The sequence below is a fragment of the Lepidochelys kempii genome, chromosome 1 (assembly GCF_965140265.1).
Source record: "Lepidochelys kempii isolate rLepKem1 chromosome 1, rLepKem1.hap2, whole genome shotgun sequence".
NCBI classification, from domain to species: Eukaryota; Metazoa; Chordata; order Testudines; family Cheloniidae; genus Lepidochelys; species Lepidochelys kempii.
This window is the reverse complement of record NC_133256.1, coordinates 318196614-318222916: the sequence shown is the minus strand read 5'-3', so window position 1 is coordinate 318222916 and position 26303 is coordinate 318196614. Positions and strand designations below refer to the sequence as shown.

Sequence of the window (26303 nt, the reverse complement as noted above, 5' to 3'; positions counted from 1 at the left end):
TTCCATGACCACCAGTTCTTAGCAACATAGCTCCTCCACACATTTGTTGCAGAGAATTTACAGACAGGTGAAAAAATGACATGCCAGTTCAGGTCTCCCACGGTACACAGACATCTTCAGTCACCCCAGAGTGTGACTTATGTTGAAGCGTCCAATCTGTCAGCAGCAACCCTATGGCATGATGAGTTGTCGACTAGACATTTAGAATGCTTTCCTTGTCACTGATCCAACCATTTGACCTCCGGGATTTGACTTGCCACCTCACCTTTGGGCTCTGCTGAAAAGGTTAAGCACTGGTCAAGGAATATGTGCCCAGCCAACCTCTACACATGGGGTCTGCGCAATGACCCACTTTCTCAGTGTGATCTCCATCTGTCAGGGGAACATGTTGTCGATGAGTGTCAACTAACCAGAGTTCATAATGGCCCTAGGGCCCTTCATTCTGTTGATGAAGCTGCTGTCAGGTGGCTTGGCAAGCACTGCAAATGCTAGAAGAACTGGAAGATCTTGGCCTTGGAATTTATGAACAGCAGGGTAGAAACATCCATCAGAAAACCTGGAAATTCCTGAGTGTAGAGGAAATTTGGAGTCATTTCCTCTTGCTTCAGATTTCTTCAAGGGAACAGAGGAGTAACTCAAGAGCCATCAGGAACTCATAAATCAGAATTTGAGAGAACTTCAGACCCATCTGACGGTCTGTTTTGCTAATGATCCACATGTGACTTACTAATTGTTTCATCCAAGATGGTATTGACTCTGCAGCACTGGTTGAGCTACTGCAAGAAGAACTGAAAGGCCTGTCTTCTGATAAGACCATACATCCAACTTTGTCTAACCAGACTAACACGGCTGCTACTCTGAAACCTGTCAATAGACTTTGTTTCTGAAAGAGGGCTGCCAAACTAGAGCTTTAAAAGCCTTTAAATGTCTCTTCCTATTTTCATCCTCGTATCTCTGTGAATCAAGTTGCTTTCAGTGGCAGCATTGTATGGCTTTTGGAATGAAAAGGACTTGAGACTCTGTTCCCCCCAATTCAACCTTATCTGGGACATCATTCATCAGCAAATCAAGCCCCATCCCATCAACCAGAAATGTGGGAGTATGTTGTACCTCTTTTAAAATTAAATTTTCCTTTTTGAAACTTCATAATTAGATGTTACTTATTGGGTTGAATTGGGCTATATCTGTACAATTTACAAATTCTGATTGACATTGTGAAGTTATATTATGAAAATGCTGTATTGTTAATGCCTATATGTACATGAGTCCACTATTGCCGACTAGGCCAATAGCATGTACACCTTAGACAAATACAAAAGGAAGTACTGAAGGTTAATGATGGTACTTAAATCTCATAAAAATATTTTTAAAAGAAGTTACACCCTTAAGGGGGAAAAATAAGTTTTGCTGATTCCTCTGAAGCGAGGGGTAAGGTTGGAGCAGTAGAAAGTTACCAGAAGGAGAACGAAAAAAGGCCAGGTGACTAGGAGGGGCTTACAAAAAAAAAAAAGAAACACACAGGAACAGGGGCCAGACAGGAAAAGAAAGTGTGGGGCAAGAGAGAGAAAAGTCACAGAAAACTGGGTAAGAGACTCCATGAGGAAGAAGTCACCCAGCATGTAGTAGCTTCCGGGGACAGGAAGACCCTGCCTGCTTTTCTGAGTCCATATACTGCAAGGACTCTGGACTACCGTAGGGAATCGGAACCCATCCCAAAGAATACCTCACAGTGGTGAGGAAACAGAGACATGTATTTGGTGTTTATCATTTTGTATGATCTGAACTCTCCTGCGCCTTACGTTATTAAGTATAAAAGAGCGTAAATGCACTAGATTCTGAGCCAAGTATGTCGCTATATATTAATTGCTTCACAATTGCTGTGTGCCCCTGAGATTGTTAAGCTATAACCAGAAGCTTCACGTGTTTAGGATGGAGTTCTGGGAGTGGGATGTGTTTAAGTGCCAGTGAATCTGCCAGGTCAGTGCTGGACCAAGATGGACTAGGGAGCTGGTCAGTGGGTCCCAAAACTTGGAGGGGGGTGCTAGATAGATAGATCTGTGCCCTGAGAGTGTGTCTAGGAATGCTGAGATTGGGGCAGTGGCTGGGATTCTTGTCAGGCTCCAGAAGCTTGAAACACTGAGGGGATCCAGAACAGCAGAGGCTTGGATTCCCCTCACAGCACTCCCAGTGGGTGCTACTAGGATTTTTATTTATTTATTTGTGTTGTGGTGGCATCTAGGGACTGTAGCCCAAGAGCAACAACAACAACAATATGCTGAGACAGTAGCGCTGAATGCCCCGGCCACATTGTATGGCTTTATTCCAGGCGTCTGAGAGTTCCGCAGGGTTATTACTGATCTGGTGCAGCCAGGTTAATTGCGGATGATCACATGGTCACTGCTAGTCCATGGCCCGGCAATGTCCCCTCCTCACCTCAAGTCCGATATGCTGGGACTTTATCTCAGAGGTCAGTTTTCCATAATACGCCTCTATTACTGATAAAATCAAACCATCTTATGCATAATAGTCACTGCTGGCAATGCATATGAAATGCCTCCAGTCTTCTAATGTCTTGTTTAGGCAATGTCCATGTTTCAGATCTATATAAAAGGATTGGGATTACACAGGTTTGATAAATCCATACTTTTGTATTTAATTTCACCTTCTTTAGGCTCCAGATTCTGTGCATATTCTTCGTGGCTGAGGTTGCTAAATTGATTCTCCTTAGGGTGTCGGGCTGGCTACATCCATTTGATGACAGTTTTGCTGCCCAGATAGCTGAAATCGTCCACCACTTCCACACTTTGTCCAGCAGCACAGATGCCTTGTATCACAACATTTGCACCAACACTCTGGATTTTTGTCTTTGCCCAAGAGCAGCTGCCACATGCTGAAGATCTCTAGTGTGTCTTTTGTGTCTAGGTCATTTGGGTCCTGGCTTAAGAGGACATCATCATCCCCATAATCCAGGTTGGTAAAAGGAGTTAAACTGACAGTTATCCTGGTATGTGCAGAGATATGTTCATGTCCAATCCATTGCACATCAGAACAAGGCAGGGGCCAAGGCACATCCCTGCTTCACCCAGATTTAGTGTAAAACCTGTAAGATCTATGGGTCTCCCATCCTACCTGTGCTCTGGAGTCATTATGTAGGTATTGAATTAACCTCAAGAGGATGTTGGGAATGCCAATGCTTCATAGAGCCTTCCCCAGGACAGCTCTGTCAACAGAATTGAAGGCTGCCTTTAGGTCTACATATGCCACTGTCAAAAGATGGTTGAATTTGCATCAGATAAAAGATGAAGAGCAAGTTTAGTGTCCATTGTAGATTGCCCAGTAGTGAAACCCAGTTCCTCTGGATGATGGCGTTTCACAAGGAGAGGCCGGGGCCCAGTGAGTAGGATGTGCGTAGAAACTTTTTGGGGAACAGAAAACAGAGTTATTGGCCTGCAGCTTCTGCACTCAGTCTATGGGCCTTCCCCTTATAAAGCAGGATGTTGATCCCTTGCTTCTACTCCACTTTTATCTTCCCAGTAGTCCAAGCTCAGAGAAAAAATTGGTGTAATACTACACTTATGGGCTCTATGGTACGTCTGAGAAGTTTGGGTGCTATGCCATTAGATCCAGCAGCATGCCTGCATCACAGTTTCTTTATATCAGAGTGAACCTCTTCCAAAGTAGGTACATCTACACAGGTTTTGGGGTCAGGAATTGCATCTACCTCTAACACATTCAAATCTGGGCATGGAGTTGCTTCAGGATGGTTAAATATTGTCTCATAATATTCTTTCTACCTTTACAGGACTTTTTGCATTAAGCATGTTTTACCATCGGCCATATTTATGGACATAAACTCCTCATGAAGTCCAGTTTTGAATCAAAGTGACTGAACAGCTTTGAATGAGAGTCATAATTTATTAGATCTTATTTCCTCTTCTGCCTCTTTTGCCAAGTTCTAAAAATAAACTTCACGATTCACTTTTGCTCTCGCCCAAAACATATTTATAAAAGTTTATGTTCAACAGTATCATGGCACTGTCTGGCCTTATGTGTCATAACAAGCACACTCTTGTGTTGAAATCAGGGGGTAATTGCCATTTTAGTAACAAAGAGAAACGATCAATATTTGCCGGGGATTCTGCACCTCTGTAGGCCCAATGTGACCTTACGAAACTACAATTCCAGACCAATATATGATCCAGCTCCTTGCTTGGCTGGCCATCACTGGATATCCAGGTTTCCTGATGGATATTTAAGTGCCTGAACCGACTGCCAGGATGATAATATTATGAGAAGTGCAAAAGGAGAGCAAAATGGCCTGAGAATAGTCTCAAAGCCATTTCTGGGACACCTTGGTGTGACATTCATATGTCCAAGTATAATAAAATTTGTCATGCGGCAGAACAGATTGTGTCACTGCTGCTAGAATTGATCTTTATTAGCATCTATAGCTCCTCAGTGGGAGCATAGGCTACAATGATGGACAGCTGCCCATGACAATTAATCAGCCTGGCATATAGCAGTTGATCAGAAACAGGGTGCCACATTGTGAGTGATTTATTAAAGGGTGAATGGAGGACAAGTTCCACCCTGTTTACATGGCTGGTTCCTCCAGAATGCAGTAAACTTGCATCTTCCACCGAAGGTTGAACATTTTTCACGAGGGTCACCTCAGTTATCCCAGCAAGTGCAAAGTTGTATCTTTGCAACTCTCAGTCTAATAAAACCTAGTGCCTGATCTCATTTAGGGTTAGTGCATTCCAGGTGGAAATCTGGATTTTCTCTAGTTAATCATGGACACCATAGGCCTTATGGAGTTCAGCCTAAAGTATGGACCATGTATCCCAACATTAGGGGCCTATTATTCTAGCCACTTCCCATAAACGTAACAAGATGACCCGTGTTCTGGAGAGCTTACAGTCAAAATGTATGACAAGTAGGACCAGGTGGATAAAAAAAAAAGAGCCAGAAAGAGCCCAAGGTAGCAATGAGACAATAATGAACTGCTTCTGGTATGATTATAGTTACAAAATTTCAGCTGTATATCATTAGGTTTAGAGCTCTCCAGGGATGGTGTGTTCTTTGTCTGGAAGTGGCTCATTAGCTCCAAAAACTTAGAAAACCTAAGGAAGACGGTATCTCTTATCATTCTTACCAGAGGGGTTGACCAGTGATAAAGACTTTGTATTTTTATCTTGATAAAGATTTTAAATCTTTTAAACTTCTGATTAAGTTTATGGTTTAAAGAAAAGCCAATTCTCAAATGTGATACCTTTGGTTATAGAGAAGTGCTCTAAGTCCCAATCTTGCAGCCTATTTGTTTAATTTCTGTTCAAAGCAGCGGAAAGTTTTCTTGTGTAAAGACTGTGGGACTAAGCCCACAATTATTAGGCCAATGTAAGCAGGTATTTTGAGCACTCATTTTTGCTAGCACCTTGTTAGCTGATCTTTCCCTTTTATTTCTCCATTTCATATCTGGTGTATTTGATGGAAGCGGTTCAGGCTTATCCTGGCTTTACTATTTAACCCAAACATCCTGATCTTTTTGACACACTCTTTCCTTTTCCTAAAGAAGAGATGGCAAACTGATATCTCTCGGACCTACAGAACCATGATCACAATATCACTCTATTTAGTATATATGCTTATGTGTGACATCAAGCTGGTTAAAAGAACAGGAGTACTTTTGTGGTACCTTACAGTCTGACAAATTTATTAGAGCATAAGCTTTCGTGGGCTACAGCCCACTTCGTCGGATGCATAGAATGGAACATATAGTAAGAAGATAATACTGGAGAGCCTGTTCAGTCCAGTATAATGGAGCATTCCATATTTGTATCTGTACATGAAATTCCAAGCACATCCGGATAGGGCACCTTACAGGGTACATATTATGTCGGAGGCTCGCACACAAATCATATTATTTGTGCACCACTGTTAACATTTGGCCTGTGTAACAAAGAGCAGTGTTTCCCCCATGCTGCTACCAGTTTGTCTCATAAATGTGCTGCAGATTTCATTCTGTCCATATCACTATACACAAGTGGCCCTGAGTGTGTTCTCGAAATCAGAAATAAAATTTGCTGGCTTTCTGCCAGGCAAGAAAAAGACACCTCATTTAAACTCACATAAACCACTTTATGGTGAATCAGGCTCATGATGAGTTTGATTATCTGAAAACCATGGGTTCCAACCTGGAAACGCCAGTCAGCTGTTCATGAGGAGACAAAAATATACCCCGTTTTCTTCCACATTCTTTAAAAGGCTTAGTGGTTAGGAATCACTAAAATTTGACAGTTGTCATTGCATTGGTAATAGTATTAAAACAAGCTGCTATCATGATATACTACTGAATCAGGGAACTGACTTCGTAATAATCTGGGCAGTCACTGGTATCAGAGTTTCCTATATATTTGTGCATGAAACTATTTAGGTTTGATAGATCACTAAATACTGGATGTTCAGTGGAAGTGTACTGAGCCTTTTACCTTTAGGTCAATAGTTTAAAACAGCTCAGAACTGTCTGTATTGCTGTTATTGTTCAACCGCATTTTGGTGGCTTCTGTGACAATGATTGTGATCTGACTTCCATTTGCTGGAGAGTAATGTCCACATCACAAAATGATTGTTATCATTTACACAAATGACAGATGTTTTTAGCAGTCTCTGCAGAGGGGTCAGGGAGTGAGTAGATAGGGAGACTGAACTTGTTGCTCTGGTTCCTCCAGAAGAGTCACATTAGGAAAGCAATGTGGGGAAGTTTGTACTCACACTGCTCATTTGACCATGTTATGAGTCAGAGCTAAATCCTGTCCTAAATTATACCTGTGTCAGAAAAGTTGATGTCACCTGCGTATTTGAGAGGGAAATTTGCCTATAATTTCCAGTGCTGTTGTAACACCAACAGACCGTGGTTGTCATTGGGCTCAAACCTGGGACCTCTAGAGCTAAATGCCACATGGCTCTTAGCCAAGGCTGTAGAAGACTCATCAATCTCTTGCTGGGCTAGGTGACACTAGAGGGGGACAGAGCGCCACACCAAGTAGGCATGGGTTATACTATCAATCAGGCAACTTTCAAAAGTATTAAGTAGACTTTTAATGGATTTTAAATACCTTATTATACATAGTGTTCAATTAGAAGAAGAGGACCAGTTAGCTACCCCAATTTTATGTCTCTGCAGCCTTATCCAAGGGCCATATTACATTTTACACTAGGTAGTGGCTACCCAATTTTACTGATCCTGGTGCAATTATATCTCTTTTGTTTTATTCAAAGTTTAGGGGTTTGGTATGAATTGTGTCTGAAGAGTCAAGCCTTAATTTTGAATTGTTTAGCAATTTTGTCACAAGTTTAACATTCTTCCAAGAGACTTTTGCATGTGTGTGTGTGTGTGTGTGTGTTTGTTTTTGCAACAGACAACACCGAGGCAGATTACTGATTTAATCATCTTTTGTTCTAAAAATGGTGGCAACATTTGGGAATATATTAAAGGAGGAAAAAGGTTAGGAACAGCAAATATTGAAAAATCTATTAAATGTATTCCCTTGAGGAGGTATAATATTAATTTGCATGATTAATTTCCAAGCATCTCAGGAATTCACCGAAACCCATCTTGAACTTCTTTATTTGATTTATTTCATTTTGTTGCAGTGTGATTTATGCAATAAAGCAAATAAATGAGTGGTTGATTTATCTCACTGTTCCACTTGTGCAACAAAGCATACAACTGAAGGGAGTGAGAGAGATGGAGTCAACTGATGTAAAGTGATTAATTGATTGTATGCTAATGACATTTAGATCTACAAAGATACTCATTTTCAATTTTTGATCATTTTCAAACGTTTTATGAACATGAGATGCAAGGAGTCCAATTAAGGGCTTTCATTCCAAACTTAAACTTGTATAAGTAATATACAGTTCAATTGTATTACGGAATTTTTTTTAAAGTGACTTACTTATTTGTGAAAGGTGTCAGACTGCCTTGGAGCCTGAAATCCTCTGTTTAGCTACAGAATAAGTACATCATAGGCAGCTGCACTGCAGACTTCCCCAATATTGTCCCTCCAAAGTGCTTCAAAGTTCTGGTGACACTGTTACTAGGAGCAAGAGGGTCATTAAGTCTTTGTATCTATTCTGTCCTTACCCTCTCTGCTGAGCAAGAGTGAGAATTAGTGCCATTGGCAATGATGCTTGTCTGAGATAAGGGAAAACATGAGATTGAAGCTCAATCCAGGCAAAACGTGTTTCTGGGGTGGGAGGTAATATCTTTTGGACCAGCTTCTATTGGTGAGAGAGACAAGCTTTCAGGATACATACATCTCTTCCTCAGGTCTGGTAAAGGTACTCAGAGTGTCACAGCTAAATACAAGATCAAACAGATAGTTTAGCATAAGTAGTTAGCACATATTCTAAGGGACCATTCAAGGTGAAGTGGCCATTTAGAATATGTGCTTACTAATCTGTTTGATCTTGTATTTAGCTGTGACACTTGGAGTACCTTTCCCAGGCATGAAGAATTCTCTGTAACTTGAAAGCTTACCTTCTTACCAAGAAAAGGAGTACTTGTGGCACCTTAGAGACTAACCAATTTATTAGAGCATAAGCTTTCGTGAGCTACAGCGCTGTAGCTCACGAAAGCTTATGCTCTAATAAATTGGTTAGTCTCTAAGGTGCCACAAGTACTCCTTTTCTTTTTGCGAATACAGACTAACACGGCTGTTACTGTGAAACCTTCTTACCAAGGGAAGTTGGTTTAATAAAAGATATTACCTCACCCAACTTGTCTCTCTACTATCCTGGGACCGACACTGCTACAACAACACTGCATACCTAGAAGATGTGGCAATTTTAGTCTCTACTTGTCTTTTATCAATGAGTTTCACAATTTGAGGGGAGGGACACTTCTCAATCCCCTCCCCCACTCCTGAATTTTCAGTTAGTTTCCTGCCCAGAAGCACCTTTATCTGGTATGCTTGGTTGACAGCTATAGCTGTATTTTCCTGAAGCAGACATCAGCCCAGCCCACTGCAGAGTCCAGACTATTCTTTTGTGAACTCCAAATTGCATGTCAGTGGAAATTACTGAAGATCACTTAGGCCCCAATCCTACAATGTGTAGCATGTAGGTGGACTGTTCTGCGGCACAGAGCCCCTTTGAAGTCAGTGGCGGCCCTACATAGGCACAGCAATCTACCCACACACTATGCATTGCAGGATCAGGGCCTTAGAAGCTACAGCAAGTGTAAAATTGCAGTTGTCACTGTATTGTGAACCAGTGTTCTCCAGATATTTTCCTGGCTTCTCATTTGCTTCTGCTGGTATAGTATTGTTTTGTAAACTATGTGGTTTGGGTCCCAGCTATCAGAAATATTGCTCCTCTCCCTTTGTGCTGTCACAATCATTGCGATCATCTGGGATGGTTTTCCTATTAGCCCAAAGATATGAACAGTTGGGCACTGCAGTCATAGCAGAAATAGGGCTGGTTTAGGCAGAGTATAGATTCATATTAAGCTATTGTGGCTGTTGTGATTAGGAGAAGGGAGTTATGTCATTTTCCCTGCATTAGCCTGCATTATTACCTAATAATCAGCATTAAACAATGTTACTATTACTTGTAATAATCGTTAATGATGCAGTTTTAAAATACAACTAATATTCAACAGGCTACAGGATGTATCCTAAAGTTTCTAGTGGGGGTTTTATCCCCTCACTGAAAGACCTTTATATCTTTTATGAAACACTAAAAAATCTGCCATTGTTTCCCCCCTGATTTATTCCACTTCCCTTTGAGACAGCATGTGGCAATCACCATCCATCTGTCTGAGGAGGACCAGGGGTTCCCTTGAGAACCAATCAGCATGCTCCTTAATTGGCTTCAAGGGTTTGTACTGGCCAATGCCAAACATCTCCTTACCCCTGGGAAATCCTGTCAAATCCAGCCTTACTTGTGAATGAGAGGTTTAGAGCAGAAAATGAACCTGCCTCCCACATGGCAGCGCAGAGCATTTACCACTAAACCACTGGACTCTGTCTAGTTGGTTTTAAAAATAACAATAATTAATTAATAATTTCTGGGTCTTCCCTATCGTCTCTGCCATCAGCATAACCACAGCTCTCACCAAAAATTGAAACCTGCAGCTCGGATGCTTTTAACTTTCTTCTTTAATTAAATAAGATACATGAGGAAAATGAAATGCCACCAGATTTGGGATTTTTTTTAATACAGCAAGAAAGTTAAAAAACAGCGGTGCTGTGGATGAAGTGCTTTTGAAAGCCACAGTGAAATTGGTGGTCATGCTGCTACACTTGATAGCTCCTTGCCCATGTCTGAATTGTTTGAAATTCCACTTTTTCCAAAAGGAAACAAAACTGAAAGATCTGAGTCATCTGACATCTCCTGCATTAGGGAAGAGGGGAAGAGTGTTTTTAAGATCTGATCTTTCTCTTCTTGCCACTTTAAAGACCTCAGCCCAAGGAAGAATATACAAGCATTGGCTGGAGTCTTGCACTGCTCCTCCCTGAGTTGGCAACTCTTTGTGTCCTCAGAGGTGGACTGTAGAGTATCATCAGTTGCCCTTTTCTCCCTTCTCCCTAAGATATCACCTGATCTTCCCATTCACCATCCCCATTCAGGACAGTACTTTAGCATATGCATAACTTTAAGCAGGTACTTAGTTCCCATTGATTTCACCAGGATTAAAGAATGAGGCTGAGTTGGACATTTCTGCACAGCCCTCCCATCCACTGCCAGCCTAGTGTGTGAAAGCCTTACATTCTCTGTCACTAGATTGCCAGGCTGGTTGGACTCCCAAATTAGCTTTCAATAAAAAGTGGTAATCTGGGGCTGGAATGTGCCCTAGATGAGACGTAGCCCTCAATGTTAGCTGCACAACTCCAGCAGGAGCCCTAGGAGGCATTGTGCCACAAACAACACTCCAATGCCCCTCTGGTGCAATAGGCGGAGGGAGTAATGTGCTTTTTACAGCTTTTTACAGGGCAAAGCACACTTGCCTCCTTGTGCACAGTGAACTAACTTCTTGGTTAATGCAGGGAGAGAGGAGCAAGCAGAACTATGGCTCCATCTCTCCCCATTTATTTTTTGTGGGAGTGATACTGTATGCAGAGCTGCTCCCCATACCTGGAGCTGCGATATGAGAAACTCTTTCAGGGCCACATACATGTGAGAAGGCCTTATTCCGGGGCACATACAACCTGGACTCAATATAGCCATTTTGAAGCAGCACTACTGTGAAAACCATGTTGAAAGCCACATGTGTCAAGTAAATGGTCCAGTCCTACGCAGAAAAAGGAAAATAAATGTTAGTCGGTGGTGATTTCAAAATTAAATTAGTTTAAAAGTCAGAACAAAATTTCTGTAAAAAGGGTTACTAGCTCCTTTCTTACCAATTCTTTCTCATGTATTCATAACTTAATTATTTTTCATAAATGCAGGGAATATTCACTAAAGCCCACAAAAATATAGTGTTCTTAAATCAGAAAAAAATCTATTATTATACCAGCAATAAAACTGCTCAAAGATGTGCATTAGTGGGTCATGGGTGCATTCATAGAATATCAGGGTTGGAAGGGACCTCAGGAGGTCATCTAGTCCAACCCCCTGCTCAAAGCAGGACCAATCCCCAATTTTTGCCCCAGATCCCTAAATGGCCCCCTCAAGGATTGAACTCATAACCCTGGGTTTAGCAGGCCAATGCTCAAACCACTGATCTCTCTCTCTTACCCGCTGCAGTCCTCAGGGTATGGAGGTAACCTACTGTGCCTTTTACCTTCTGCTGTCCTGTATGTTCCACTGAAACTTAAAACATGTGTCATATCTGATTATTCAGTTGGACTATATTGTGGAATTAATTATTATACTTGTGAAATATCACTCTTGGTATCAGTCATTTTTTGAGTTCAATATATGCAATAAACACTTCAAGCGGGTAAGTTAAAAAAATTAAAAACACAAAGTAAGAGGGCAGAACCCCTGAAAATATTATATAGTATATTTTTCAAAAAATAAAGCCCAGGTTATCAACCTACAAGATACTCTGTATTGGCAGAATTCATTAATTCTTTCATCAAGTTACTTACATACATGCTTCAAATATGGTTTTTGATTTTTTAATAATCTTTCTTTGTTTCTGTAAAACTGAACCTGAGCTCCTGGAATAAGGCAAGAATTTCTTGTAACCCCAGAAAGAAAAGGAGTACTTGTGGCACCTTAGAGACTAACCAATTTATTTGAGCATGAGCTTTCGTGAGCTACAGCTCACTTCATCAGATGTTTACCGTGGAAACTGCAGCAGACTTTATATACACACAGAAATCATGAAACAATACCTCCTCCCACCCCACTGTCCTGCTGGTAATAGCTTATCTAAAGTGATCAACAGGTGGGCCATTTCCAGCACAAATCCAGGTTTTCTCACCCTCCACCCCCCCCCCCACAAATTCACTCTCCTGCTGGTGCTAGCCCATCCAAAGTGACAACTCTTTACATAATCAAGTCAAGCCCGACTTGATTATGTAAAGAGTTGTCACTTTGGATGGGCTAGCACCAGCAGGAGAGTGAATTTGTGGGGGGGGGTGGAGGGTGAGAAAACCTGGATTTGTGCTGGAAATGGCCCACCTGTTGATCACTTTAGATAAGCTATTACCAGCAGGACAGTGGGGTGGGAGGAGGTATTGTTTCATGATTTCTGTGTGTATATAAAGTCTGCTGCAGTTTCCACGGTAAACATCTGATGAAGTGAGCTGTAGCTCACGAAAGCTCATGCTCAAATAAATTGGTTAGTCTCTAAGGTGCCACAAGTACTCCTTTTCTTTTTGCGAATACAGACTAACACGGCTGTTCCTCTGAAACTTGTAACCCCAGGAAATTTCTGGTAGCAGTTGGCTAACATTGTTCCAGTCTTTTTTTTTAAACCTTACATTTCAGGAGCTTGTAAACACACTGTCAAGGTTCCTCCCCCACTCTGAACTCTAGGGTACAGATGTGGGGACCTGCATGAAAAACCTCCTAAGCTTATCTTTACCAGCTTAGGTCAAAACTTCCCCAAGGTACAAAATATTCCACCCATTGTCCTTGGACTGGCCGCTACCACCACCAAACTAATACTGGTTACTGGGGAAGAGCTGTTTGGACGCGTCCTTCCCCCCAAAATACTTCCCAAAACCTTGCACCCCACTTCCTGGACAAGGTTTGGTAAAAAGCCTCACCAAATTGCCTAGGTGACTACAGACCCAGACCCTTGGATCTTAAGAACAATGAACAATCCTCCCAACACTTGCACCCCCCCTTTCCTGGGAAATGTTGGATAAAAAGCCTCACCAATTTGCATAGGTGACCACAGACCCAAACCCTTGGATCTGAGAACAATGAAAAAGCATTCAGTTTCTTACAAGAAGACTTTTAATAAAAATAGAAGTAAATAGAAATGAAGAAATCCCCCCTGTAAAATCAGGATGGTAGATATCTTACAGGGTAGTTAGATTCAAAAACATAGAGAACCCCTCTACGCAAAACCTTAAGTTACAAAAAAGATACACAGACAGAAATAGTTATTCTATTCAGCACAATTCTTTTCTCAGCCATTTAAAGAAATCATAATCTAACACATACCTAGCTAGACTACTTACTAAAAGTTCTAAGACTCCATTCCTGGTCTATCCCCGGTAAAGACCAGCATATAGACAGACACACAGACCCTTTGTTTTTCTCCCTCCTCCCAGCTTTTGAAAGTATCTTGTCTCCTCATTGTTCATTTTGGTCAGGTGCCAGCGAGGTTACCTTTAGCTTCTTAACCCTTTACAGGTGAGAGGAGCTTTCCCCTGGCCAGGAGGGATTTCAAAGGGATTTACCCTTCCCTTTATATTTATGACACACACCTATTAAAATTTACGTGAGGCCACTACTTGGACGAAAAATTACAAAAACAAAATAAAAGTTTTTTTATCTTAAATCTGAAGAAGTTATGTGAAGTATTTTAACCTGCAATTAATAGAGATACTATATTTTCCTAGAGGATAATCTGCGCTATATTTTCTGGCAGATAGCACATGAAATTATAACAGTTTCAGCAGAACCGACTATCAGCATTGGCACCTGCAGTGAACTTGCTTGCCTTCAGAGAGCTCCAGTTTTTAAATGCGATGTCACTTAATTTCATTATTTTAAATGAAAAGAAGTGCTTGTGATCACTAAAATGCAGCTTTTAACATTGACCTTTTGTTCATAAACGTGCCCTTCTGTTGACACTGTTTGTTGTTATATGTATGGTAAAAATGGAATGAAGTAATTTCATAGAACCGTAAAATTCTGTAAAACTGGTAGAAAGGCTACCTTACTATCTTAGACACATAATGGGCCAGTTCCTCGGCTCCAGTTCCAGAGTCTCACGTTGAGCTACCCAAAATCAGCAGTCAATTTTGAAAATGTCTACCCCAATGACTTCAGATGATCTTCTTTTCTCCAAACCAAAGGCTTAATTCCCAATACAACCAGCTCAGAGGAAACAATTAATGTAACTTTTACACGTTGTTACCCCAAATAAGCATGCAAGGGCATTTTGGGTGCTGTAATCTGATGAGAATGACTGATGCCTTTTTGGTGACCTCTAATGGAAAACTCATATTTCTTTATTTAATTACTCATATTACATGAATGAACCAAATATCATGACTCTAGCTCAGCAATAACATGGAATTGTACTGGCTGTTAATCAGTGAATGAATGACCTCTTATGAGTATTTACAGTACTTATTGGAGATGTTTTTGATAGGTTCCATCCTCTTTCTCCCACATCACCTGTCTGCTTTGTTCCCCTGGTTTCTCAGTGGAGCTGTGATGTGATGGAGGCTTCCAGTGCCACACCAGAGAAGCAGGCCTTATTCTGGGCCATGTAAAACCAGGGCTCAATCTAGCCTAAGGAGTACACTCAGCCCTCAGTGCTTAGTGTGGTTTTGCTATGAAAAGCTTCTGTAAAAATGGCATTGTAGGGTTCTGTGTTTATTGTGTCTTGCTAATTCCATATCAGATTAGGTCAGGTCACAAATAAAAGGATGATTGTCCAACTTCCAGCTCTGGAAAAAGCAGCCTTTTATATGGAGCTCTTTGAGACAAAACACGGGTGATTTCATCCTTACCATCACTTTCAGAGCAGACCTGCCCTGTAATGCACCTGAGTAATATTTACACAGTAATTACTCCATTATGGGAACAATTTTCAAAAGGCCCTATGTGCCTCAAGTGCTTCAGTTCCATTTTCAAAAGTGACATAGACACCTAACTGCCATCTTAGGTGCCTGTGTCCACAATTTAGATGATCAGAACCCATGTCCAGCTGCTGCCTAACCTGGTAGGAGCCTAAAATCCTCAGGCACCTTCGTTTCTGCCAGTGAAGTCCCCTGAGTTTCTGCTGGTGGACATGTGCAAAGCTGTCTGAGTCCTGACACCACTGAGCTGCTTTGCACCTGACTCATGCCTAAGCCCCAGTGGGAGTTCACAAAGGAGGCATTCCCCTGCCTGTCTTGCCTGTGAGGTCCAACCCAGTAAATGTGCTTTGAGAACACCCAAAACCACATCTACCAGATCAGGACCCACACAATATAATGATTGTGATGGTTCCCTTATTTCTTAGAGCCAGGTGGTTGGAGCATTCACCCAGACTATGGAGACCCAGGTTCAAATCCCTAAAGCAAGGACTTGAACCCAGGTCTACCATCTTAGTGCCCTAACTATTGGGCTGTGGGGTAGTCTGGGTTGGGGCTTTCTCAATTTTTCCTTTTGAAGCTTTCCTACTTTGTATGACATACTTAAATATTTTTTGGAGCTGAGATTTGAATCTGCCTCTCCCACAACCTAGCAGAGCACTTTAACCACTGGGCTATAGAGTTGTTCTCTCATTCACTCTCGCTAGCTTAGGTGGGTCCCCACTCAGCTTGCTGGCTTCTGTGAATCCCATTCTCACATGTCTAACTTTCCCCAGGATTATATAGGGAGCCTGGGTACCTAACTCCCCCCATGGACTGTATAGGGACCCTAGACTCCAAATATGAAGCTGAGGGATTTCACTGGACCAAAAGGAAGGTGCTGCAGTACTGAGCCTAAGACCCCTTTGTGGATGTTGCCTTTAGTAGCTTAAATCTCACTGAAAGTCAGTGAGACTTAGGGCAAGTCTACACTATGGAGCTAGGTCGACCTAAGTTACGCAACTCCAGCTCTGTTAATTATGTAGCTGGAGTCAACGTATCTTAAATCTATTTATTGTGGTGTCTAAATCGCGCAGGGTCGATGGGAGAAACTGTCCCATCAAGTTATCTTATGCTTCTCGTTCCAGTGGAGTACTGGAGTCGACAGGAGAGTGATCAGCGGTCGATTGAGCTCGTCTTCACTAGACCCACTAAATCAACCCTGTGGACCGAGCGCCACACATCGATCCCCTGGCTAGTGGAGAAAAGCCCTTAGGCTACCTTTTTCTGGATGCCAGGAAACTTCAGACACTTTGGCAACTGTTCGTTCTGAGGTTGTTGAATTCTGAGTGGCAGTTCAAACACACATTCTTTCAAAAGACCATTTATTATGTTTGGTGTGGGGTTAGAACATAATAGAGCAAATGGGAACAGAATCTTGGAAGGAGCACACAGGGAAATAGGTAGGCCTGAGACCTTAAATGCAGAGCTATGTTTTGCTGAAGTCCTGTTGACGCCTCCTTTTGTGTACACATTGCTACTGTTTTATTCCACTTTGTTCAATGTAATAAAAGGAACTATGTGCATAATCTAGATAAAAATAATCTTGAATCTGTGTTCATTTATTGCTCACCCACCAAGGATTTATTCTACTCCAGAAATTCAAACCTTTTTGACCCCCAAGCACAGGACACCAGCAATAAATTTACTCTTGGTCAACTTTGAGAAACTATTTCTTTTAAGACTCAGTCTTTATTTTAAGACTCAGTGGGCCTGATTTGGCCTTCTGCCTATATTTGGACACCCTTCACTAGACCAGTTAGCCAATGTCCAGTACGTAGTTAATTGTGAGAGCGAGACCTGTACTTTACACAGATGAATAATCGTAGGTTATGACACAGAAAAATACATTAAGTAGTGGAAACTTCAATCAACAAATGGATAACTTCATTTCAAAATGACAAAAGACTCAAAGGACATTTAATTGCAGTTATCTCTGTAATATTGTTCTTAAGAGCTTAGTTGGGAATATAATTTGAGATAACAGTACATTTTCCCCAAACTCATAAACACGGGAGGCCCTGGCCCTTTTTCTACCTTTACATTTTATGATACTCTGTGTGTCTCTGTGTGTATATTGTGATAGACCCAGGCCAGTTGGGTACAGTAGAGTAGTCCTGTTGGTATCCAGGAGGTGAGCAGGCTTCTGTCCCAGCACTACTAAAGGACCTCCCCCCAGTCTAAGGGGAGGATCCACAAGTCCAGGATTCCAAATAAGTTTGGGGGACAACTAATGAGATAACAGGAACGGGAGCTCACAGGGCTAAATGAAGGGAACCTGATGGGGACACTGAGCAGAGAACCCCGGATGGCTCCCACTGCTCCTCAAAGGCATCCAGGGAGCCAGCGGATGCCGCCCAGAGGAACTCTGCCTGGATGCGTGAACGGACCGAGAAATGGAAATAGGCTCCACAGTTGCAGGAAACCCCGTCAGCCAACCTCCTCTCCCTGGTTTTGTAGATGGCCATTTTGGCCAGGGCTAGGAGGAGTTTGACAAGGAGGTCCCACAACTTTGTGGGGCCACGGATAGGGAGTGCATAGATGAACAGGTGAGGGGAAACGTGCAACCAAAACCATAATAAAATATCTAGGAGGAGCCGGAATAGGGTCTGCAACCTGGCGCACTCCAGGTACACGTGCGCCAAGGTCTCCCTCATGCCGCAAAAGGGGCAGATGTCCGGGAGCGGAGTGAACTGCGCCAAGTACATGCCCGTGCTCATGCTTCCCTGAAGAAGCCGCCAGCTGATGTCCCTGGTGGGCCTTGGGACCAGGATGGAATATAGGCTGGCCCATCGGGGCTCCTCACCCTCCAGAGGCTGCAAGAGGTCCTGCCACTTCATGTCGGGGCGGGACGTGTGGGTGATGAAGTGAAGGGTATGGAGCACGAGCGTGTATAGATGTTTCCTTGGCACAGTCTGGAAACTAACCGGCTGCAAGTCGTGCAGCCAGCTAACAGTGAAGGGGTGGGGGGAGCAGTTGGGTCCACGAGGCAGGGACCCCTGCAGAGACCCAGTGCACTCCTGGCCAAAAGAACTCCAGAATTGCCACCTGGAGGTTTGGCCAGGAAGCCCGGGGCCAGGACTGGGGTGTTGAGCCAGTACCAGAGCATGGACAGGGCTAATTGATTGAGCACCAGTGCCCTCCCTCAAAGGGAGAGACACCGGAGTAGTCCTGTCCATTTCCAGAGCCGCTCTGTCACCCTGCCCTCTAAACCATGCCAGTTTTCCGGCAGAGATGGATGCGTGGCAGAAAGGTGAACGCCCAGATAGAGCAGCGGAGCTGGGCTCTACCGGATGGTCTGAAGTGCGGGTGGGAGGGAGCTCACCTGCCACCCGTCCCAGACCACCAGGCCAGAGCTCTTGACCCACTTGACCCAGGTGGAGGAGGCTGCCGAGTAGACTGCCTGACAAGCCTTCACCCACGCCAAGTCGCCCGGATCCTGGACCACGAGGAGCACGTTAGTGGCATACACCGATAGGACCAGCCGCAGTTCCGGTTTTCGCAGCACCAACCCCGTCAACCTCCAGCGGAGGGGACAGAAGAAGGGCTCAATCGCCAGAGCGTACAGCTGGCCTAAGAGGGGGCACCCCTGCCGTACTCCCCACCCGAAGCTGACCGACTCAGTCAAGGTCCTGTTGAGCCTGACCAGACACTCTGCGGAGGCGTACAGCACCTTGAGAAAGCCCACAAACTGGGGTCGGAAGCCTAAGGCTCGCAGAGTGCCCAGGAATTAACAGTGGTCCACCTTGTCGAATGCCTTCTCCTGATCCAGGGACAGGAGGGTGAACGACAGACCATCCCTACACCCAAGCTCCAAGAGATCCTGGACCAGGATCCATGTAGTCCATGCGGAGGTACAGCAGAGTAGTAGAAGGCAGATATACTGGCCACTGGATAAGCAGTTTTCTGTTCCCTGACTGACCAGAGCAGGAGCTGCTCCAAGCTAGGGTGAACACATGACTCCAGTTAGCCTGCAAAGAGTCAGTTGAAGCCGTTAGGCTAATGAGAACACCTGACTCCAATCAACCTGCAAAGCGTCAGGTGAGGCTGTTAAGTTAACGTGAACACCTGACTCTAATTAAGGCCCCTCTGATACTATAAAAGGGCTCACTCCAGTCAGGCCAAAGAGAGCCAGGGAGCCAGAGGAGAGGAAGTGTGGCCGAAGGGCAGGGTAATGAAGACACCCTTAAGCCACTGGAAAGATAGCCCTAAGGTAAGGGTGAAGAAGGCATTAAGAGAGAGAAGCGGGAGAGCTGTGGGGAAGTAGCCCAGGGAAATGTAGCAACTCTGGCGGTGAAAGGTCGGCTGCCAACAGCTGCTGCCATTGGGGTCCCTGGGCCGGAACCCGGAGTAGAGGGTGGGCCCGGGTTCCTCCCAACCTGCCACTACAGAAACACCTCCTGGGAGGGGAAGACAGGCCCCTGTCAGGACAGGAGACTGAACTGTTCTAGAATAACCCCACAGGAAAAACAGAGACTGTGGGAGTTCTCTCACCAACCTTCTTGCTGGCTTATGATGAAAAGGGTTCAGTAGACTGTAACCCTGGCTCTAGAGAGAAAAGGGCTACGTGGAGGGTTGGAGTGAGCCTCTGAGGCTTGCATAAACTGCCTGGAAGCATGAGACAAGGTTGGAGCTCTGCCACTATATATATATATATAAATAAATTCCGGATGAGGATTTGCTAACAAGGAGATGTCTGGGAAATAAGCCAGCTTTAGTGGTTTCAGGAGAATTTTCAGAATTACAGAGTGGCATAGGAATATACCTATATTTAAATACACAAATGTCTCAAATTATCACAGCAAATGGCAATTGACAGCTTATGATGCATCTTGGCACCGATTTCAGATCAAACCACATACCAGGCTTTAAATCAAAATATATTTATCTTCTTGTTGACATGAATATCAATCTCAAGCTTCAGCTTCTGGATTATGTTTACTTATGATCCATAAAGGAGCCATCTTAATTTTTTCACATTTAAATGTTGTTTGTGCTGCTTTTGGCTTGCTAGACAACAGTATATCCCATATGTGAATATGACATTGCCATCACTACGAATGTTACGATCATTTTCAGGATACTGTCTTTCTGAATTTGGATAGCGAACTGCTCGGCTGCAGTCTGTGTTTTTGGCCATAGACACCTGGCCCATCCTAGAGAAAGATGACCTCTGGCAAAATATTGGGATTATTGTTTCCCATCTGGAGGAAGCCCAGGAAGTTCCAGATGTCAGAGTTCTGGCTCATCAAAGTGCCAGTTTTTGAACGAAGGTTCCCAGGATCAGAGTGGGTTTTATTGGTGGAATATCTACCTCACGTTGCCATTTAGGAGAGGGACAGTTTAATATTATTTTGGCAAAAGCTCACCTTAAAATGGAAATATCATTTTGGAAACATTTGACGTTAACCATTGATGTGACTGTTCTGCTTTTTGGCATTTGTGTATGAACGATGAAGAATGCAGTCACTTTGTAGGGTATTATATATTGTCTCCCTGTGGCTCAGTTTCACGAGCCATAAAATGGCACTAATGATGCTTAACTCCCTTTGTAAAGCTTCTTGAGCTATTCTGATGAGAAGCACTATATAAGAGCTATGTAATATTGTTATACTTGCATAGTAGTTAGATAAGTGGACATACTGTAATAATATGAAAAACACTTTGGGTCAGATCGTGTCTGGCCCTGGCAGTTGCACAAGGTAGGAGAGAAGGTACAAGGAGCCTTCCAAACTACCTATGTAGAAGCCAGAATAAGCAGTATGTGTAATGGCTGCTTGAGGGCTGCACCAACATCAGCCCTATCATCTCCACAAGGTGAGCAGAGCGGGCCCCGCATGAGGAGGGGAGAATTCATGCTGGATGCTGTAAGTAAGTAAGTTTAACATGGACCTCAAGCGCAAATGCCTTGAGGAGCTTCTACTCAGTCTGCAGCAGTCTTTCCCTCAGCTTCACAGTAGGGCTGTGCCTTAAGGTACAATCTAGCCTCTCGAATCATTTACTGTACACAGAGTGGTGCTTGTAAGAATCCTGAGATCGCACCCACGTTGTCTTCCACTCTCAAGACTCTTGCATCATTTCTCCCTTTTTTCACATCTCTCCTCTACTTGAATGAGGCTCCTTTCTGTACCTTTCACACTAATCAGCTAGACGTGTCAGTGGTAAGCAACACCAGACACTCCCTCCCCATCAGCCCTGATATCATCCACAGTAATCCCAGCCTGTGCCAGTTTTTTGGACTGAGAGCCTGGGAATGAGAATCAAATACAGATCTCAGGCCCCAGGCATCTGAGCATGTATTTTCTCACAAGGCAAAAATGTAGCACTGAAGGGTGATTGTAATGGTGAGATCTTGAGTTTTCACCAATCATGTCATCTGGGCTATTATAAAATCTTCAGGACCTATCTCTTTATTTGGCTGCATTCTCTTGTAATTGCTAAGACACAGTGCTAGCTATCTCTCCCTTCTACTTTAAGATCCTCCTACAATTTTTCTTATAGTCCCAAGAAGTCCAAGGAATCAATATATTTGAAATTGCCACTAAAGTCTTTCAAATCCCTTGTATTTTTCCTTTAATTTGATAAGAACAGTGGTGGAGGGGTGCAGTACTAAAGCTCCCATTAAAAAGAAAATTTTAAATTCTAAAGAAGAGAACAAGTTTCATGTTAAATGGGTTCTTGGGGTTGAGTGTTTGCATTTGATTAGGAACTCGGAAATAGCACTATGATAAATAGCAGAGAGTGTACCACACCAGATTTGACTAATGAGCTTGTCACTACAATATCCTGGTTCCTGTCTTCACCTGAAGCTCATTTGCTTCTGAGGTTCATTACATTTCATCTGTGTAGCTGTGTCATAAGCTGTGTCGTAAGGTCAGTTCCATACCTACCATTAGGACAAGTAAAGTGCAGCGTATAGTACTCTGATTTAACACCAATATATTTTTGAATACCTCAGTAATTTTTACTTTATTCTCCACTTTTTGCTGGTTTTTTCAGTTTCTTAATATGAAAACCAGTTGTTTCTAAAAATCAACCTGGCAGTACCTACTATAACACAAATGTAATGAAACTGTTTGTCGTGTGATGCCTACCTGTGATCAGGGCTTATTGACTCCTGGGATTTTATTGTCACAGAAATAACAGTGGAATTTCCTCCTTGATGAGGGACCCACGGAAACTGTTACCTGCTCTGTTAGGTAGTAACACCTGGCTGAACCGTGGTAGTGTGCTGTATTGGTCAGAAGAACAGGAGGGCACCAGTCACAAAAACTGTTTCTCATTCCTTTCTCCCTCTATCACCGTGGCTTATTCCTGAGATAATGTTCAGCCAGAGGATGATGCTTTTCACAATGATGCATATGGAGTGACAGTGGGAATTAGTATGCAACTGATGGTAGCATGGGACTTGCTGTGTCCCACTAAGGAGAGGTGCACCTACTTGGACTTCTCCTCCGAAAAAAAGCCTGAGAAAAAAAAGCCTGAGAAAGGTTATCAAAGAAACTGTTCTATGGGGAGCCGGAGGAGTCCCTTGGAAGATATGCTGGGGAAAGGGAGGGAGTGCGGATTCCCACACTTTGCATGAGAGGGAATTGCCTTGAGAGGGGGAAGGCAAGACTCTCATCCCATTTCAACTATGATACAGATGGAACTAGACAAAAGAGATGTGACTCTTCAAACACCAAATAGTTCTGTGTGTAGGGGGATGGAGGTCACTTCTCTTTCCCCCTGCCCTCCAAAGTTGTACTGTGTTTGCTTTCTTACAGTCTTCTCCCTCATATGTGTAGTGTTCGTGTAAAATTTGTTATAAATTATAGAGTTAACATTTCCTTGCAGTTTGCCAGTTTGTTTTATTTATTTATTTTTTACTGTTTTTCTATTTGTTTCCATTCTGCTGCAGAAATCTGATCACCACAGAACTCCTTGCCAAAATTCCACAGAAACCAGGGGGTATTGGGGATCTTGCCAAAGAATTTAGATCCAATATGCTGCACAATACACAGGGCTCTGTCTCTGATAGACAGCGACACACTGGTTGGTTTTTGAACTACTGTACTGTATGCGTCCCAAATTTGTGTTTAGGTTTAAATGTAATTAAAATGTTAAACAGAAGTTTCCATGGACTGTAATCCTTCCATGTGTCTGCTTTGCTGTTGGGAGACTAAAAATGTTTTCACTGGCTAATTTTGGGGATGAATGTGTAATTTCTCCTCCTATGCTCAGCCCTGCATGTCTTGTCCCCATCCCCTTCCATTCTTTTCATTCAGATCCAAGTCAGAACTCTATGACATGACTATATGTAGATATTGCAAAAGAGGAATCACCTATGTGATTATAGGAATATAACACAAAGAATGCATAAGGGCCAAATACTCCCTGTAGATACACATGTGTATTCCATTGTATTGAACAGGAGCTGAACATACATTCTCAGGGCAGAATTTGGCCCTCTGTGTTTACGTATTCTTTAGTTTAGAGAAACCTAATATTTCTAGAGGTAGATATTGGTTTCTTTGCTATGTCCCTCACTATCCCATATAATATGATGATTCTTTGTAGATGACAGTTATTATTCCAATGCAAATTAGGGGAGGTGAACTTTTTAAAAAAAAATAGATGTCACTGTATTCAAATAATTCCATTATTGAGGGGATGGGGTCTTGATGTGCACACAACTGGTGTACTTGCCCAAAGTTCCAAAGCCTCTGGAACCAGGATCTAAACATTATTAAAATGTTAACTGGAAGATCCCTTTGTTAGACTGGAGAGTTTTGTGATTGGGCTGCTATCCAGAAAAAAGTTCTCCTAAATGGAACCAAGGGTTAGCTGCTGAACTAATTTGTGCTGACACTGAGCTGTTCTGGAAATCTGCGCTGGAGACTGGCCCATCAAACAAAGGACACTGCTGCTTTAGCAGACTTTCCTGCCAGTCTCTGCATTAAGTGTGAGGATTATGATCAGCAGCAAGCAATCTTCTAGGATGGTAAGAGAGTTTCCTCTCATGTGCACATTTGTATCTGTTCACATCTTCATGAACTTCATTCAAGGCCACTATCTGGCTTTTCTGTGTATGCTTTGGGTGGCTGTATATTCCCACTTCATGTGAGTGCAGAGCATGCTCTTTCTCTTGCCTTCAATCAGAGCTATAAAAATTAATTAATAGAAGAAATATTTTGCATTCCTCTTTATCTAATATATATGCATTCTTCTTCCCCTGTCCCCATAACCTCTCAGACTCCATCCTCAAAGCATAGGCAAAAATTCTGCACATTGAATTATGAATGCCAGTGATTCTTTCCTATATCTGGCATGCTAGTAGATTGCTGATTTCAAGTCACCTACTGTACCACACTGTATCTTTGGAATGAGGCCAAACAAGACTTTTTTTTCTTAAAGGAATTGCCACGTGGAATACATAAAGCAGACATAATATCTCACTGGCAAGCACTGATCATTCAATTTCTTCCCTGGCAGGAAAGCATCCTATCTAAAGCTCACGCATTATGAGGCTGAATTCTCTCTTTTAATGGGTGAAATAGCCTAAATATCCTGCCTAATAGAACACTACTGTTTTTCTGATGTATTATTCATTAAAGTTTAACTGTTTTCACAATCAATCTCAGGACATTGCTTTTCCCATTTTTTTTTTACTGCAAGTGTGAGCCCAACCTTGCTCCAGACCAGCTGCTTGTCAATCAGATGTCGGTCTGTGAATGCCCCTGCACAATTCTCTCCTCTAATTAGAGAAGGAAAAGTAGCTGTTTAAGACTGTCTGTTGAGTTCAGTTGATGCCAGATCTGTGTATGTGTTTTCTTGAGCAGCTCAGTTTACTTTATAATACCTGTGATTGTTTTTAAACCTTACAATTAAATCTCATCTCACCCGCCATGCAATATTTTCTTTGATAATGATGCAGTGCTGCAGCAATGGAAGCTTTACTTTATCTCCATAAAAGACTGTTATCTTTAATAAATACTTCACTGTTAACACACTATTCCTCCAAGATGTTTTTTTTTTGGGAGAAGATGTGATATAATTACAGGTTAAATCTGAGGTAGATCTTGTCAGAGATAAGCAACAGTCCTTACAATATATAGATCTGGATATTTAGATGTCTGTGTATAGATAGATAGATAATAAACTATACTAAAAGTAACTCTTAGACACATTGTTAACTTGATCTTGCCTCCTCAAAAAAAAAGTAATCACAATAATTATAATCACTGATTATTTTTTTACTACCCAGAGGAAAGCCTCTGGCTACTCTTATGTTTTCAGTCACATTAATATCAGAATTGCTTGTATCTGAGCAGTAACAAAAGCAGAGAAGTGGTCGTTTTTCCTACTTAAAATCACATACCAGTGACATATCTTCCTTATTTTCACTTTCCATAAAGCTTCATGCCTAATACAGTTCTGAAGACCAAGAGGAAATAGATACAATCCAGTTACTTACTCTAGGCCTTTAGGGAGAGGTTACTTTTAATGTATTTGATTCTTACCCAGATCGTTAGAGTTTCTCTAGGAGAAACGTAGCTACACCATTTCCCATTGCTGCTCCATTTTAGATTACAAGTGATTTTTATTTAACCCAGCTATTTGATGCTGATGTCTCAATGTCGCACATTGATAAGTGCCAATTTATCCGCTCTGGTACCTAAATTTCACCCTTCCATCTGTTGATGCTCCTAATCTTAGTGATCTTCTCTAGGCTTCAGATAAGACAAAAATAACTTGTATGCCACAGGTCATCAGAGCCTTTCTAAAACAGAGTTGTTTTGCCCCCAAGAGGCTGATTTGGACTCTAAACCTTTAGGTCCTTTCTGAGATGTCTGTGTCTTTTCAGCCTGATTTCCTAATGAAAGACACTCATTACCAAGGTGCTTTTTTTAGCAAACCAGTAAAATGTAGAACCTGTTTTATCAGGTACCTGCTAAAAAGCCCTTTGCTTTTTAGAATAGCTTGATAAATTCCTTACAAAGTAGAGCTGTGAGTGAGAATATAGTTTACAATAATACAAGAACTTGTGCCGATTTTCCTGGCAAG

At 42.5% G+C, this 26303-nt stretch overlaps 1 protein-coding gene across 15 annotated transcripts in view; it reads left to right on the top strand.

The window, feature by feature from the left end:
* The window catches only part of TAFA5 (TAFA chemokine like family member 5), a 592535-nt gene that overhangs the window by 552871 nt on the left and 13361 nt on the right, over nucleotides 1-26303 (top strand). For 4 of the 15 annotated variants that reach the window (XM_073328337.1, XM_073328338.1, XM_073328339.1 and 1 more), the window contains exon 4: nucleotides 23158-23291. The exons of 5 other annotated variants lie outside the window; for them this stretch is intronic. In XM_073328337.1, coding sequence (XP_073184438.1) covers nucleotides 23158-23235 — 78 coding nt within the window. In that variant the 3' untranslated portion in view covers nucleotides 23236-23291. Of the gene's footprint in view, nucleotides 1-2671; nucleotides 2691-2728; nucleotides 2971-16345; nucleotides 16744-23157; nucleotides 23292-26303 lie in introns of those variants that run through there. 6 more of the 15 variants (XM_073328349.1, XM_073328350.1, XM_073328348.1 and 3 more) reach the window with 5 other exon arrangements.